We start from the raw sequence: 15,799 nt of genomic DNA, 5'->3' as shown, positions 1-15,799 counted from the left end.
TAGCATGCTGAATTTTATGATGGTTTGATACGCCTATAAAATGAAACAATATGTATCATATTATGATTTTATTTTTATTTTTATTTTTTTGTAATTGGACTAAAATAATTTGAAAAAATGCAAAAGGAAAAACAATTGGGCTTAAGGCCAAATCTGTTAAACCAAACCATTTTAAATTGGTTTAGTTTGGTTCAATTTCTTTCATGGTTTTTATCAAAATCAAACCAAACCAAATCATTCTATTGTAATTGGTTCGGCTTTAGTTTTAAGATGAAACAAATCCATTCTGGACCGTTCCCGCGTCTACTCATGATGCGTCGAAAATAATGCTTTATGTTAATGTATCTTAGGCTTTGGTGTAAATCTTTTAATTGCGTGTTGCTAAAGTCGACTTTTAATGGATGATGAGACGTGGGAGATCGGTCATAAATTTCTCACACGTGCGTGGGTGGTACTTATGCAACTGTAGTGTTCAAAATCAATTTTTAGGCCCAAACCCATTTGGGTTACTTGTTTGGAAATTGGATCACAAGGAAGACCAAAAAGAAACTGCATTGAGCAACATAAATGCATTGGAGTTTGCCCAAAACAAACAGCTACCTAAGCTTTGATTATCCAACCCATTTTCAGCATTCCGTAAATTTGGCATTGAATTTTGGGTGCAAACAGGTTTCAGTTGACTTTAATGTAATACGAACATTATAAAATGTGAAACTTCTAATCCAATTGGAATTTTCTCTAAATAAAACAAGGCATGCCATAAAACAAAGCCTACATCCTTTGTTATTCACATAGAGCCTCGCCAATCTCAAAACAAAAGCACCTAGCCCAAGGCTTTGGAAATGGCAGATGGCAAAGGTTAAATTCCAAAGCCAAGATTGCTCAAATTAAGAAAGATTCTAGGAGGGTGGAAACTATTGGCATTGGGGACTGACAACAACAACTAGGGCACTTTTCCAAAAGTTGCCTTGTGTTATGGGGTCCATCATATGATCATCATAACCCTACAATTCCTAACCCTTGTTAACAAATTGCCATTGCGTCAAAAGGGTAAAACCCTTGAGGGAGGAGAGATGGCGAGTTAACTTTACTTGCCAACATTACAGCGATTATCAGTTATTGATGCATGTAAAATTCGACATTAAACTTACAGTTAACAATTATCTATATATTAGTTATAGTTCCGATCTCTTGGATCACATGAGTAAAAGAGATTGTGGTCATCTACCGTTGGATATTAATTCAATGGTTCAAAAAAGTTTCTTAAAAGGAGTGCAAGAGTGAGTGAACCGTTGAATTTACATTCAACGATAAGTGACTACAAATCTCTTGGACCCTGTAGTCCAAAAGATCAGGACTAATATTAGTTAACAATCATCTATACACACGTAAAGAAATATCCATTAACCTTTTTCGATTTTACACCGTAACAAACTATGTATGTGTTAGGTTGAACCAATACATGGTCAACATGGATAGGCATAGGCCTAGCTTTTCTATCAAAATCAAAACAAAAGAAAATCCAAAGTAAAATCTAGGGAAAATAGTACAAACTTAGAGGGCTCTTTTGACCTACTTTTGATTGCCAAATTTATGCCAAAGTTTCAACTGGGCATTATATGCGGCAGTCCACATAGTTTTGCACCTACCATACACCCTTTTCACGTGTAAGTTTTTATTAGATTCAATCAATATTTGCATGGTTCCTATTGAGAAATAGGTTTCGCTACCTACCTAATAAAGAGAAATAATTCATTCACTCTGAGCCGTTCTTCATCTTGAGTTTTAACTTTATTTGCCAGTTCATACAAAATTTCTTGTAAGCGTGATAATATTGTTTTGCTATTTTTGGTCAATAATGCAATGACATGTAGAAAAATTATTATGCATGTCATTGCACTATTGATCGAGAATAGCAAACAAATTTATTCCCGTTGCATAAAAGTCTCTTCAGTAACTGTTGCCATCTGCAACATTCAATCTTTTGGACCATCCATTTATAGCCCTTTTGGTTGGATGGCAATTAGTTAATTCATTTGACACAGACATTTGTACCGTAGAGTATAGAGACCTCATTGCTAACTTTTTTTCTTCCAAGATACCAACAGAATTCATTTCATGATAGCCAGGATATTCACCTACCATTTTGCACTATCTTAAAGTCTTGTTTGGGAAACGTTTGGTGGTGAGATTGTTGTAACAATTATTCCATATTGCTGATAATTATATATAGTATGGATGGGATTATACCAAATATACCATTTTATTTTGTTAAATACATGAACAATAATATTGGAACCTAAATTCACTAACTAACAGCATATCATTACTTTCCTAGTTTACGATAAGCTCTATATATTTCGTCCACAAAAAAAAAAGATAAAAAAAAAAGATAAGCTCTATATATAGTGAATTTGTATTTATAATATACAACTCAATTTTTAGGATGGTATACCAGTCAAATCGAAAAAATAATAAAAACCAAGACACTGATATATCAGATATTGACAAAGATGAGTCGCTTGAAAATCCATAGGGTGACCCCACAAGCCTACCCATTGCCTTTTTCATTTAAAATTTAAACCTTAGGCGTATATGAACTTAGTCAAATTCGTTGGAGCGGATGTGATCTCTACTTTGCATCCAACTTTGAGTCTCTCTCTCTCCATAGTGTAGAATAGATCAAAAATTTGAACCTCAAATACTAAGCTAAGAAAAAAATAAAATTAAAACTGAAGGACTATAATGGCTGGCTAGGCCTACTCAAATTCTACCACGTGGCAAGATTAACGGATGACCTCTTCTCATTCCCTCTTCCCACCAAGGGGCACCAACTGATCCACTTTCAAAAATCACACCCGCAAACTTTGCTCTTTTTTCTTAACCGCTCCACCTTGCCATCACTCTCCCTCTCTCTCTCTCTCTCTCTCTCTCTCTCTCTCTCTCTCTCTCTTAAAACCAAAAAAATTACACTAAAACACACATGCAGAAGAAAAACCACACATTGCCTTTGAATCTTTGAAACTCATTCAAAGTTTCAAACATTTTCTCATTCTTTTCCATTTCCGCCTTCCATTTTTTCTCTGTTTTCTCGGTGAGAAAAAATGGCACATGATTCTGATTTCAAATCCCAGTTGGTGACAGAGATTTGCTCCATTTCCACGCGCTCCATTGCCTGCTCTCATAGGCATGGCTGCAGCAACAGCCCAGCTAAATCATCATCTTTCATCGATTGGTATCGTCTTCTTCGAGTACGTTTTCTTGGACCATCTTGATTAAAAACGTAACACATTTGTGGGATTCTTATTATTTTTCTCTTTCTTTCTCTTGTTAATTAATTTCAAGATTAATGTTTATGCGTTTCTGGGAATGAATAGGTGCAAGAAAATGCTGGCAGGGATGTTATAAGAAAGAGGTACCATGAACTTGGTAGGTTTGGCTAAAAGATTTAACATTTCATATTCCTTAATTGGTGGTGGTGGTGATTGTGGTTAATTAGGCTTATTCTTTTGTGCAGCTTTGCAACTTCATCCAGATAAGAACAAGCATCCCAAGGCTGAGATTGCCTTCAAACTTGTCTCCGAGGTTAGAATTGCATTCAACCAATCCAAGTTCCACCCTTTTGGTAGTTTTTGATTGAGCTCTATTTTTTCTCTTGGCCACAAGTTGACAGTGGTCAATGGGAAAGAAAATTGAAATTTCATGGAGTTTGGTAGGGTTGGTTGTTTACCACAACCATGTCCTCCCAAAACATATTGAAGACAAAATTTCAGGTGCAGGTCTGTCCAGTCCAGTACAATGATATAAAGTTTTGTGGTAAAAAAAATATGCCTCACCTTAATTGGGTTACATGGACTTTGGTGAAGGGTGAGTCCCATGTGAAAGGCTGACAGAACATATTGGACCCAAAAGCATATTCATGTTTAGGGTGTGAGTGCATTGAATTGCAATACACTCACATTATGATTAATCTATTTAGGATATTGGCCAACTGGGTATTGCCCAATGGCAAAAGACCTCTGACTTGTAGAGCAATGGTCTTGTGGTCGAATTCCCATGGCATCATGGCAGGCAGTGTGTGAGAAAAACCCCCTTCCCGTTCCTTAACTTCGGTGAGAAAAAAAAAATCTATTTAGGATACTGGGTTCACTCAAATTTATGATTTTTTACTGCAGGCATATTCATGTCTCTCTGATAATGCAAAAAGAAGAGCTTTTGACTTAGAGAGATGGAGGAAGTTCTGCTTTGAGTGTGGTACAATCCCCTACACCACCCACAAAACTTCAAGCAATGCCAGTGCTTCAGAACACAAGGCTTGTAATCCCACAAGCTCGTCAAGGTCTTGCAAAGTTGTCAAGGGTCTGAAAGATATCAGAAACAGGTTTAGGGAGGAGGCAAGAGTTATAGAAAACTGTTTGAGGGCCAATGCAGCTGCTGCACCAAGAAGAGAATCCTCACTCTTCAGCCCACCTGCTGCTTATGACGTGTTTCAGAGCAGGTCCAGCAGAGAGTCCCCCATCTTCAATCCATCTGACCACAAGGTTCAAGGCTATCCTCATCTCCGGACTCGAATTCACAGTAAACCTCAGAACTTTTGGCACCTGCGAACGGGGCATCAAGTACTGAATTATGAACCCGGTAGAGCTACGTATGATTCTCCGGTGTTCGAGGTCAGATCAGATAGGGCATTTTTTAAGAGCAGATCTACTTGTGTCCGTTCATAACTTTAGAGAAAATGATTGTTTCATTCATTAATTGAAAAACAGTGAAAAGTCATTTCCTTTTAGGCTCCCTCAACTCTTTTTTCCTGCATTGCTCTGTTGCCAGATTATTGATTTCAATTGAGTTGGTAGGAAATCTTTTGCATATTTTCCAAGGTCATGGACTTCCTGAGAATTAGTTGGTAAGAATTAATCGTCTATATTTCATTTTGATTTCAATAGCAGAAAGATAAAACGATAACTTTAACACAAAAAGCATAAACAAAAGTAGCACACCCAAATGCGTCGAACGCACAGAATCTTGTTAATCAAATTCAAATTTTATAATAGTTTGGGACTGTACCAACCACATTACGACAATATAATAAGAAAAAGACTACACTAGTACAAAATTGTAAGTTCACTTTTAACTGCATTTAGTCGAAAGAGTTATGACGGTTATGACAGAGAGTTGGTGTCCCTTTGTTATTTAGCAAGCGATTACCACGCCATTTCTGTTCTTTGAGAGCAATTTCCTCATTCTTTTGCTCCACTGGCTACTTTTGTCTCGGGGATTTTGAGAATACCACCATCTATCAGCGGTTGCAACTCTTTCTTTGCTAGTTTATGTACCTTAGGGTCTGAAGATTCTAAGAATGCAACAATTACCTTGCCGCTGCAATCACAGAAAAAAAGAGACTTAAATACGAAAGAAAGAATCACATGCACTTTTATGCTCATTCACATGCATCATACTTGGAAATAAGACAAAGAGGCTGACCTGTGACCGTGGGCCCACAATTCACATTTTCCTTTCAGTGCTTTGTTCCATAAGGTGGAAGCAAAGGTGGGGCAGTCCAAGATTAGTTTTCTAATGGTCCGACTGGAATGGAAATTTTCCAAGATGTGTTCCTCTTTTGATTCCTCCGTTGATTCTTCGGATTTAGGCTCTGCTACAAGAGATGCTATAGCTTCATATAATGCATTCAACTTTTCATCCAGAATTGGGTGGAGAATGCCACCATCACCCCCAGTTGCAACCTGCACGTATTAAAAGGTTCCACATTCGAATGGTGTCAAAAATTTGGGCAAACGTTAAAACTTTTCCCATGGTAAAATCTCTGCATTGACAAAATTAGTAAAATAAGTACCTCATATATGACTTCTTTTCCAAAATTTGATCTAAGCAATTCCCCTGCATTTTCAGTGCATACATCAACTAGCCTCTGCAAGGCATACCCCACCAAAGTCAAAGTTTTATTGTGAAAAATGGTTGAGCAGAATTTAAAATCAACTTCACTATAATTAATCTCTGTTTAAATTGGAACCTATTTTGTGTTAAAGCAACAAACCTCAGCCAGCCCACTCTTGACTAACAACTCTTGCCTTCTTATAGAAGGATCCTTCTTTCCACCCTCAACTAAGTGGATGTCATCATCATTCGTATTGGCTTCATCTACTGTCACTTCCAAATCACTACTGGCCTCTTCACCAGATCTGTTATCTTCTGAAGATTTTGTTTCAGATTGGGTGTCTGACTCAACCTGAGAATAGAGAGCAATGGGGTAAGTTCCCATGCATATGAATCACTATCCAAATACATTTCTATCTTCTACGAAAGAGAATATACAATCTACCTTGTTGGATAGAGAAGGGATAGACAAACTGAGAGAAGCCAGGTCATCAGGAGTGAAATATTGTGATTTATTTGGATGTAGTAGGTGCAGTAATGGGCGCCTTCCATTCTGAACAATTGCAAACAGTAAAGCATCTCTTAGGAATGTAAAAAAGTGAAAATAAGGTGAAATAGGACTACTGTAGATACGGAAATATGTTCGATAAGCAGCAGATCAGAACGACAACCTTATCAAGAACAAGATCCTTCAGATTTTCTTGAAGCTCGTGAATGACAACCTGTAATCAGGAGTATTTGATTTAGAAAGGTTCACCAGAAATTCATATATTGCAACCTCACAAAAAAATATATATAAAGAAAAATTAAAATCCTATCTGCAACAAACATCACCAGAAAAACAAACCTTTGTAATAAGCTTTGTATCATCAACAACTGAAAGAAGGCAAACAAGCACCTGGGAAGCATAGAATTAATTCATTATCAGGTATGCATAATATCAAAATAACCTTTGTGTCATGTATACAAACAACTGAAACAAATGCATAATATCACAAATATTAGCACTGAAATAATGACAATAGAAAACACAAAATAAAATTCCCCAAAGCTTACCATACTTCCAGCTTTGTCAAGAGCTATATCACGTACGTGGGCTTTCATTCCTTTGATTATCTTCTTTCTTTCCTAGAGACAAGTCATAACAATTAAAAGAAAACGTACACCATTAGCCAAAAAACCTATGCATATTTTTTAATGATAAAAATTTACACACGGATATGATAAGAATCTACCTTTGCACTGCCATGCTTGACACAGAGCATCCCAACCCTAGATCCATCCCTTGTGTGGATCATCCGAACAAGAAGCGGACCTGACAACTGTTTAATTACATCTGTGGCAGAGAACTTCCAAAAAAAAATTTTGATTTTCAGAAAAGGAGACAAAATGACAAGCAAAGGCCTATATTGTAGGCAAGGAATTGAGATTGTTTATAAAATGATAAATTGCATGTAATTTCTCAACCATACCTTCTCAGCTATTGTAAAGTACTCTATCAACACCCTGTGTATTATAGAGTGATCAATTATTCCTTTCTCTAAAATTGGTTGAATCACTGAAGTCATGTGCCGCAAGACTGAAGATTTCTGCAGATCTAACTTTGAAATTATATCCAGTAACCTGAAATTTGATCAATATCAGGAGAAAGAATAATACCAAGATAACTTTCATGGGTTGCAGTCCTTGTGGAAGCCATACATATCTAACACTTTGTGAAATTCAAAGTGCAATAAGAATTTGATAGCATTACATTCACGTAAAACTATTATACACAACTTATCCTTTACCTGCCCTCTTTCTTCGAGACCAAGTCCTTAAACAACTGTAGCTCTGTAGAATATAGTTCCACCAAAAGTTCTTGCTTTTGTGTTGCATTTCCCAATTGGTATGCATGCTCGACGACTATAAGAGAATTTAGAGAAGTAGCAACAATGTTATAACTGCTCAAAGTGTGAGAAAGGAAACAAAAACGGTTGGTTGGATATTGCTTGTGAGATATCTCTCCAAGTACTACAGGAAGGCTATAACATACCTACAGATCCAACCATGTGACGTAGAAGGGAAGCAACATGCCCACGGAGAGACGAGATAAACCCTGCTAACTGTTTTTTGGAGGCTGCCAAAACAAAGAAGAGGTAATAACTTAATAATTTATCAGAAAATAATGAAATTCAAACTATAATAGTATTGTAAGGAAGACTACAATTTGTTATATTTCTTCTTCCAATCTGAACCATACCATTGTCTAACATTTTTGTCACCAGATGAACAGCATAAGTGTTGCATGCAAGAGTAAGAAGATGTGGCTGAAGCTCCTCAAATACTGCATCCTTTTCCGCTTGTGAACAGTACTTGACACAAGTCTAAGGTAAAAGGAATACATAAATTCAGGCTACTGCAAGAAAACAGAGACTTAAAACTTCAAAACATTATAGGAATGAAGATAAATAATCACCTGCAGAACACGAGAAGAAACATGGGAGCATGCAATTTCAGGAATTTTCCCCTTCATTTTTTCTACCGCTTCACTCACCAACCTTGCCAAAGTTCATAAATAACAAAAATAAGTAAATGAACATTTTAGGCAAAAAGAGACATGATCAAGGTGGAATTGCAATTTAACTCTTCTCAAACTACATACTTGGATCGCTCTTCTTTAGAAATATTCCGACGACGCATCTTCTCCCACAGATGTGCAAGCTCCTAAAAAGGTTTAAAATAAATAATTAATTAATTTTGCTCATTGCCACAAAAAGCTCATGGTTCGAGCATTTTAAATGGCTCAAGTTAAGGGGTTGCCTTTGCACATATAGCACACCCAACGAGGTCATACAAGTTGTGAACACAAGATGTTTGTTGTGAATACAAAGATTGGTGCACATTTTTGCACGTTATAAGAAAAGGCCAGGTTTCATCTACCAATTCACATTCAGATTATTTTGACGCACGAATATATATATATTTTATTTATTTATTCTTTTTTTTTTTCTTTTTCCTCTTAACAATTTGCAAACTGAAATGCTTATCCAAACAAATTTAGAAATAAAAAATAAAAAAATAGAGTGAACAAACACTTACTTGTTCTAAATTGTAATGACGCTTCCGCTTCTTCTTCCTAGACTCTGCAAGCTCCTGCAACAAAACCCACAAATCAAAATTGTTGATTTATCAGAAAAAGTAAAAAAGCAGTAACATTTACTGGCTGTCAGTAAAATACAGCATCAAGCACAAAAGCCCAATTTTCTTATTAAATTTTATCAGATATCGACCTTGGCACGGAGGCGACCCTCTCGCTTTGACAGCGGGATTTGCTTCTCATTATCAAGCCCTGGTTCTCGTTGTTTGAAAGGTTTGGAGGGTTTCTTGAAGTCATTGCTTCGAGGATTGGAAGGCTTTGAGTCGAGGAACTTGGGCTTCTTGGAAGTGGAGCTATAGGTCTCGGACTTAGTTCCCGGGATTTGCTTCCTCTTCTTTGGTCCGCTCTTCTCCTGCTTCTTCGCCGCCATTGGAGTATACTAGAGCTCAACTTCTTCGTCTCTGTTAGACCACGCTGTGGTCTTTGTGTGCTTGTGTTTTGTATCGAAGGGTTTTTTCAGGGTTTTGGTGGACATGATTTTCGGGTAGGGGCCAAGACGGGTCAGCTTGAAAAGTAAAGGGTTACCTGTCCTCGCGGCCCAGATCCAGTTAGCCATATCGATAAATTGTGAATTCAGTAGAAAATTAAATTAACTATTATATTATCTATATTAATTAAAAAGAATTATCTTCATCAATGAATACCCAAAAAAAAAATTCAAATAATATTTCAAATAATAGACCAATGTAACCCTTGTAATTTAAACTATCGTTTGCATTTATAAAAATAAACTAAATAAAAAGAGTTTGGGGTGAATAAAAAAGCTTGAATCATTCAACATATTTATTTTCAAAGTTGAAAGAGATTCTAAGTTCGAATCGCTCAACATGATTGATAAGAAAAATGTAATAAGTTTAATAGCTAAGAAGGTATTATATATCTCATTTATATGGTTTTATATCCCCTCTCATATAAATTTAGCTTAACCCTTTCAAAATTATTTTTCCTCAACTACAACCCATCTCTTTATATTGTTATAATAAAATCTTATTTTTTTTTAAATAAAACCCGATTATTAGAATCCAACTCGACAAGTTACCTAATCAAGGGTAAAATCGAATTTTTTTTATTTTTTTAATTCCTAAAATACCCATAACTAAACCGCTATTGCATTTTGTATATTAATGTAGGAATAAATATAGAAATAATTTTATTTAAATTTTAACTATAATGACACACATTGAATTTGGAAAAATCTCCAAATGGATATAGGAATTAATGTGGTAACTTTTCTTAAATTTAACACTAAATTCAAATTCAACATACCTAATTGGTTTATTTAATAAAATCATTTATTTATTTATGAAGTATACATGATTAATTAACTATTATATTATTGTTTTATAAATATAATAGCGTACATACAATTTTATGTTGAAAAATTAACATACCTATTACTTCTTTTACGAAAAATACCAAGTATGAATCTACTTATTATTCAAATAATATACTCAACTTTTCTAAATGCATTTTGGATATAATTTACCAAATAATCTCCTGTTATGCAATAATATAACTTTTACTTTACCTATTATGGGTATATTATAGGCATATCAAAGCCAACACATGTATATTATGAAAATAATTTACCTTACTTATTATATTATATTGGATAAATACATATATATTGTCACATTCCGGGATCGGCTCCGCCGTAGCATGATATTGTCCGCTTTGGGCCCCCCTCTCTGCCCTCACGGTTTTGTTTCTAGGAGCTCACGAGCAACTTCCCAGTAGGTCACCCATCCTGGAATTGCTCTAGTCCCCAACTCGCTTAACTTCGGAGTTCCCATGACTCCAAAGTCAGTGAACTCCAAAAAGGCTTCGTGCTAGATGGAGGGGGGCATGTACATATAAGGCACATCACCCCCTCTTCGTTGGTCGATGTGGGATGTTACATATATTGTATGTATATTAAAGCCAACATATTAATAGGTATATTGTGAAAATAATTTACCTACTCGTATTGGATACATACGATATAGGTAAATTTGTAGGTACATTAATATTATATTGTATTGATAATAATTTACCTATTATATTTTATTGGGACGAAATTTGAGGCATTTTTTATTGGTCTAAAATTTAAGGATTTTTTTATTGGTTGAAATTGTAAGGATTAGAGGGAATTCCCCAACAAAAAAAAGAAGAAGGAGAAATTGATATGCTATAAATGAGGGACTTAATGACATGCTTGAAAATTATCAGGTTGACTTATCTGAAGTTTGGTGGCATACAATGTAAATATGTAGAAGCACTATGACATTTTTTTATATCTTACAGCATGTTAGTTTGAATTTGGGTTTTATACATAGATTTCAAAATTAATGGGTTGATGTCTATGTCACATCCCGGGATCGACTCCGCCGTAGCACGATATTGTCCGCTTTGGGCCCCCCTCTCTGCCCGCACAGTTTTGTTTCTGGAAGCTCACGAGCAACTTCCCAGTGGGTCACCCATCCTGGGATTGCTCTAGCCCCCAACTCTCTTAACTTCAGAGTTCCTACAACTCCGAAGCCAGTGAGCTCCCAAAAGGCCTCGTGCTAGATGGATGCGGGTGTGCACATAGCACATCACCCCCTCTCCGTTGGTTGATATGGGATCTTACAATCCATCCCCCTTAAGGGTCCGACGTCCACGTCGGCACACTCGCACCACACGGCAGAGTGGCTCTGATACCAAATTGTTACATCCCGGGATCGGCTCCGCCGTAGCACGATATTGTCCGCTTTGGGCCCCCCTCTCTGCCCGCACGGTTTTGTTTCTGGGAGCTCACGAGCAACTTCCCAGTGGGTCACCCATCCTGGGATTGCTCTAGTCCCCAACTCGCTTAACTTCAGAGTTCCTACAACTCCGAAGCCAGTGAGCTCCCAAAAAGCCTCGTGTTAGATGGATGCGGGTGTACACATATAAGGCACATCACCCCCTCTCCGTTGGTTAATGTGGGATCTTACAGTCTAGGAAATAGAAACTGTATGGGCATGTATTAGACTAGCACTTTCTTTTTTTTTTAAATGTTAATAGGGTAAGGCAGTTAACCTTGGTGGGTTAGTGCGGGAAGTCGGAGTAGTGATTCGCAATGAAAATTATGAATATATGGATGCTTGGTCTCGTCAAGTGGTGGGACGTTTAAGTGCCCAAGCTATGGAGCCAATTGCCTTAAAGAAAGGTCTTTAGGTTGCACATGATCTTGGGTTTCAAGATATTTTGTTGGAAATAGACGTGCAAGGGGCAGTAGATAGAATCAATTATGACGAAGAGTGTTTTGAAGCAGAAGGGAACTTGGTGGAAGATATTAAGGAGATGCGGTTGGGGTTTAGATCTTTCTCGTTTGAATGGTAGCGATGGGATGGTAATGTGGTTGCTCATGAGCTAGCCTAATATGCTATTAGGAACGCTAGTTTTTCAACATGGATTGAGGATGAGCCTCCTTGGTTGAGTTCTTTGCTTGAGCGGATTTAAAGCCTATTGGTTGATTTATGTTTTTGATATCAAGTGGGAAGCGCTCTTTTTCCTTTGACGGATTTTCCTCCTTTTTGGAGGTTTTTTATGCCAAAGTTTTTTTACAAAGGCCCAACCTTGCACATCTTTTTCCTTCTTTTCGTTGTATTAGAGATGACTAGTCTTGTACCACTCTAGTACCTCTTGGATGACTAGTCCATCCATATTGTATAGATCACTTTCAGGAGTAATGACATTCATGATTTGAAATCTGACTAGGTGAAATTTATATTAAAAATTTGACGTTATTAGTGAATTTCATTAATAAATATAAAAAGATACACCTAGTAGGAGGGACGTAATGAGCCTTACCCTCAAATGCATCTATATACATAAATAAAAGCTTCGCAAAAAAAGACAACAAATTCTTTGTTTTCTTGAGGTTCGAATTGTGATCCAACATAAAAAAAGATAACCTATTTAATCAAACATCCAAACAAAAAATCAAATAAATTCTTATAATAGCATCAATGCCTTTAATCAAACATTAACATACCAACAACAAATCAAACATCTCAACAATACCAATATCAAATTAAACATCTCAACAAAATTCCTAAAATCAAATACCTAAATAATTTCAACAAAGTCCACAAATTATAATTCATTCTTAATTAAACCATAGAATAATTTTTTTTTGGACGACCCTAGAATAGATCAGAACGTATAACTTCTAACCATAGTCTGAAATATCGATAATATCGAGGATATTTCAATTTTTTTGAATCACGGATATTTCAGAACATATCCTATAAATATCGATAATATCGACGATAATATCGAAAAATATTTATGTCGATAATTTTGCTCACATTTCAGCAATATTTTGTCAAAATATCGGTGTAATATTGCTAAAATGGGAGAAAAAAGCACAAAGGGGATATGAACCCCTCCCATTTTACTCCTCCAACACCTTAAACACCATATCACTTATGTTTTTGTGATAATATGCTAAAATATTTATATTTATATGGGTGACATGTTAACAATTACATGCAAAACTATTTTGGGGATTTATCATTTGATGACTACTCTTCACAACACACTTACTCTACACATAGAGATAATGAAGATAGTGAAAAATTTGAATCTCATAGGAACTCTATGTGGTACTAAGTCACTCATGTATCTTACCATGCAATGTATAATGTAACACCCCGACCCCGAATTTAACCCTTATTTAATTATTTAATTATTTAAGGGTATTTTAGTCATATTTTTAACCGGAGAGAGTTTGGGACCGTGACTTGTATTTTTGAATAGGTCGTACTGAGACGAGTTCATAGACACGTAGTGGGCTCGAATCGGAGTTGTAACGAGAGAGATATGGTCGAAAGAAGCCCAGTGGCACAATCGTAAATATTTCGAAATGGGATTTTTTTTTTATAAAAATCTGATTTTCTCTCTCTCTCTCTCTCTCTCTATCTCTCTCCCCCGCGGGTCTCTCTCTCTCCTCTCTCTCGTGCGCGACAGCTGGCCATGTTTTGGCCGGTCGTGCTCTCCTCCGGCCACTAATGACGACGGGACCGGTACCAAAATGACCGGGCCGTCGTCCTCTTCCTACCCCAGCCAGCCCCCGCCTCCAGCCGCCGCAATTTCGCCGGAATTTGGAGAAGAAGCGGCCGACGTCACCTGATCTTCACAGCCGCCGATCTCCCTCCTCCGGCCACCAATTCCGTCGACCCAGGTATGGATTTTGAACCTCTTAAGCTGCTCTAGCTGATGGTTGAGTAGGATTAGATCGATTCTTAGCGTAGACAACCTGATTTTCGAATTGAAAATCGGCCGAACTTCGGCCGCCGTGATCGGCCATTTTCGGCCACTTTTTGGGGTAGGTCCAAGAACAAAAGTGGCTCCAAATAGGGTGTTATACCTAGGGTAGGCGTTTGGAGCCGTAGTTTTGAGATTTTCCGGCGAAGCGTTATCGCTTTGGGCACCCACACGCTGCTGGCGCGTGCGGCGGCGTGTGGGCACTGTAGAAAAAGTAGCGATGTGTTCCGATGAGATTCTTAGGTTGTCACGAGTGCGTAGGATTTTGCGGATCTCAATTCGGACGTCGTTTGACCATCGAACGGATAATCGCATAGTGTGCGTTATCCGGGTTCGATAGGTTGGGACCGTTGGATGGTCCCAAATTTAATATATGTTAATCTAGGTATTTCTAGGATCGTGTAGGAATTCACGAATCGTGAATCGGAGCCCCGGATGTTGGATTTACTACAAGTACCACCAAGTGAAAGTGAGGTCCCACGTGGCGTAGGTTATCCGGCTTGCGGACAGGCCCCATACGTGGCATTGGTTGTACCGGCGTATGGGGAGATTTGTGATATTATGTTCAGGTCTCACGTGGCGTAGGTTATCCGGCGTTGAGACATGCCCCATACGTGGCGTTGGTTGTACCGGCGTAGCGTTGGTTGTACCGGCGTATGGGGAGCTATTGGGATATTGTGTTGAGGTCGCACGTGGCGTAGGTTATCCGGCGTGTCGACAGACCCCATACGTGGCGTTGGTTGTACTGGCGTATGGGGAGATTTGTGATATGATGCTGAGGTCCCGCGTGGCGTAGGTTATCCGGCGTTGGGACAGGCCCCATACGTGGCGTTGGTTGTACCGGCGTATGGGGAGATATTATGATAGTATGGCATGGTTGCACGTGGCGTAGGTTATCTGGAGTGTTGACAGACCCCATACGTGGCGTTGGTTGTACCGGCGTATGGGGAGAATATGTGAAATACAGAGAAATGAAATAAGGCATCGCCCAAGTGTGGAATTGGGTTTTTAGGGAAGAACTACGTGTGGCTTGATCCCTCAAGGAGGGTACGTAGGCTGCCTAAGGTTATTAGGTGCAGCCGCAGACTAAATATTAGTCATATTTGGTATTTGAATTGTTTGGTAATCGGTTAAGAATTATTGGAAGGCCGAAGGCCATTTGTGTGAATTGCATGAAATTATATTGTGCATGCTGCCAGTTGGGAATATTAAATGCGTTTTCATGCAGGTATAAATTTTGGGAAATGTCCAATTTATAGGGGAGACTCTGCCGAATTTTCGGCAGGAAGTCTCAGTTTTTTTGTGTTTGGGCCTGGCATCGGGAGGATGTCGGGAATTCCAAAGGGTTCACCTCGGGTTCTGAAAAATTCGGGGCGGGTCCTTTCATATAAAGTGTAAAATATTGTATTAAATCATTATATATAAATGATTATGGTGTGTTTAATCTTTTTTCGTTAATTATTACATATTTTTTACACTCACAGTGTTTGCCCGCTT

At 37.7% G+C, this 15,799-nt stretch overlaps 2 protein-coding genes across 2 annotated transcripts; one reads left to right on the top strand and one right to left on the bottom strand.

The window, feature by feature from the left end:
* Nucleotides 2,620-4,791, top strand: LOC18791531. Its single transcript, XM_007221663.2, has 4 exons — nt 2,620-3,251; nt 3,378-3,429; nt 3,518-3,585; nt 4,176-4,791. The coding sequence occupies exons 1-4, from the start codon at nt 3,105-3,107 to the stop codon at nt 4,722-4,724; spliced, it is 816 nt and encodes a 271-aa protein (XP_007221725.1). The 5' UTR covers nt 2,620-3,104; the 3' UTR covers nt 4,725-4,791.
* On the bottom strand, nt 4,990-9,519 carry LOC18793377 (pumilio homolog 24). Its single transcript, XM_020555457.1, has 17 exons — nt 9,165-9,519; nt 8,974-9,027; nt 8,537-8,598; nt 8,351-8,432; nt 8,135-8,258; nt 7,928-8,011; nt 7,683-7,797; nt 7,365-7,515; nt 7,128-7,241; nt 6,949-7,020; nt 6,740-6,790; nt 6,564-6,614; nt 6,338-6,445; nt 6,053-6,244; nt 5,852-5,926; nt 5,482-5,741; nt 4,990-5,376 (listed from the first exon to the last, which is right to left on the bottom strand). Exons 1-17 carry the CDS (start codon nt 9,399-9,401, stop codon nt 5,238-5,240), a joined length of 1,971 nt encoding a protein of 656 aa, XP_020411046.1. The 5' UTR covers nt 9,402-9,519; the 3' UTR covers nt 4,990-5,237.

This window comes from Prunus persica, chromosome G1 (assembly GCF_000346465.2).
Source record: "Prunus persica cultivar Lovell chromosome G1, Prunus_persica_NCBIv2, whole genome shotgun sequence".
NCBI classification, from domain to species: domain Eukaryota; kingdom Viridiplantae; phylum Streptophyta; class Magnoliopsida; order Rosales; family Rosaceae; genus Prunus; species Prunus persica.
Note: the sequence above shows the minus strand (reverse complement) of the source record. Positions and strands in the feature narration are given on the sequence as shown.

What these genes read in the sequence shown, in the direction of transcription:
- LOC18791531 (XM_007221663.2), top strand. Translation starts at nt 3,105, where the DNA reads ATGGCACATGATTCTGATTTCAAATCCCAGTTGGTGACAGAGATTTGC. An exon ending in ATTGGTATCGTCTTCTTCGA is followed by an intron (nt 3,252 to 3,377) that starts GTACGTTTTCTT and finishes GGGAATGAATAG; the next exon opens with GTGCAAGAAAATGCTGGCAG. An exon ending in AAAGAGGTACCATGAACTTG is followed by an intron (nt 3,430 to 3,517) that starts GTAGGTTTGGCT and finishes TCTTTTGTGCAG; the next exon opens with CTTTGCAACTTCATCCAGAT.
- LOC18793377 (XM_020555457.1), bottom strand. Translation starts at nt 9,401, where the DNA reads ATGGCGGCGAAGAAGCAGGAGAAGAGCGGACCAAAGAAGAGGAAGCAA. An exon ending in GTCATTACAATTTAGAACAA is followed by an intron (nt 8,599 to 8,973) that starts GTAAGTGTTTGT and finishes AAACCTTTTTAG; the next exon opens with GAGCTTGCACATCTGTGGGA. An exon ending in AGGATCTTGTTCTTGATAAG is followed by an intron (nt 6,446 to 6,563) that starts GTTGTCGTTCTG and finishes GCAATTGTTCAG; the next exon opens with AATGGAAGGCGCCCATTACT.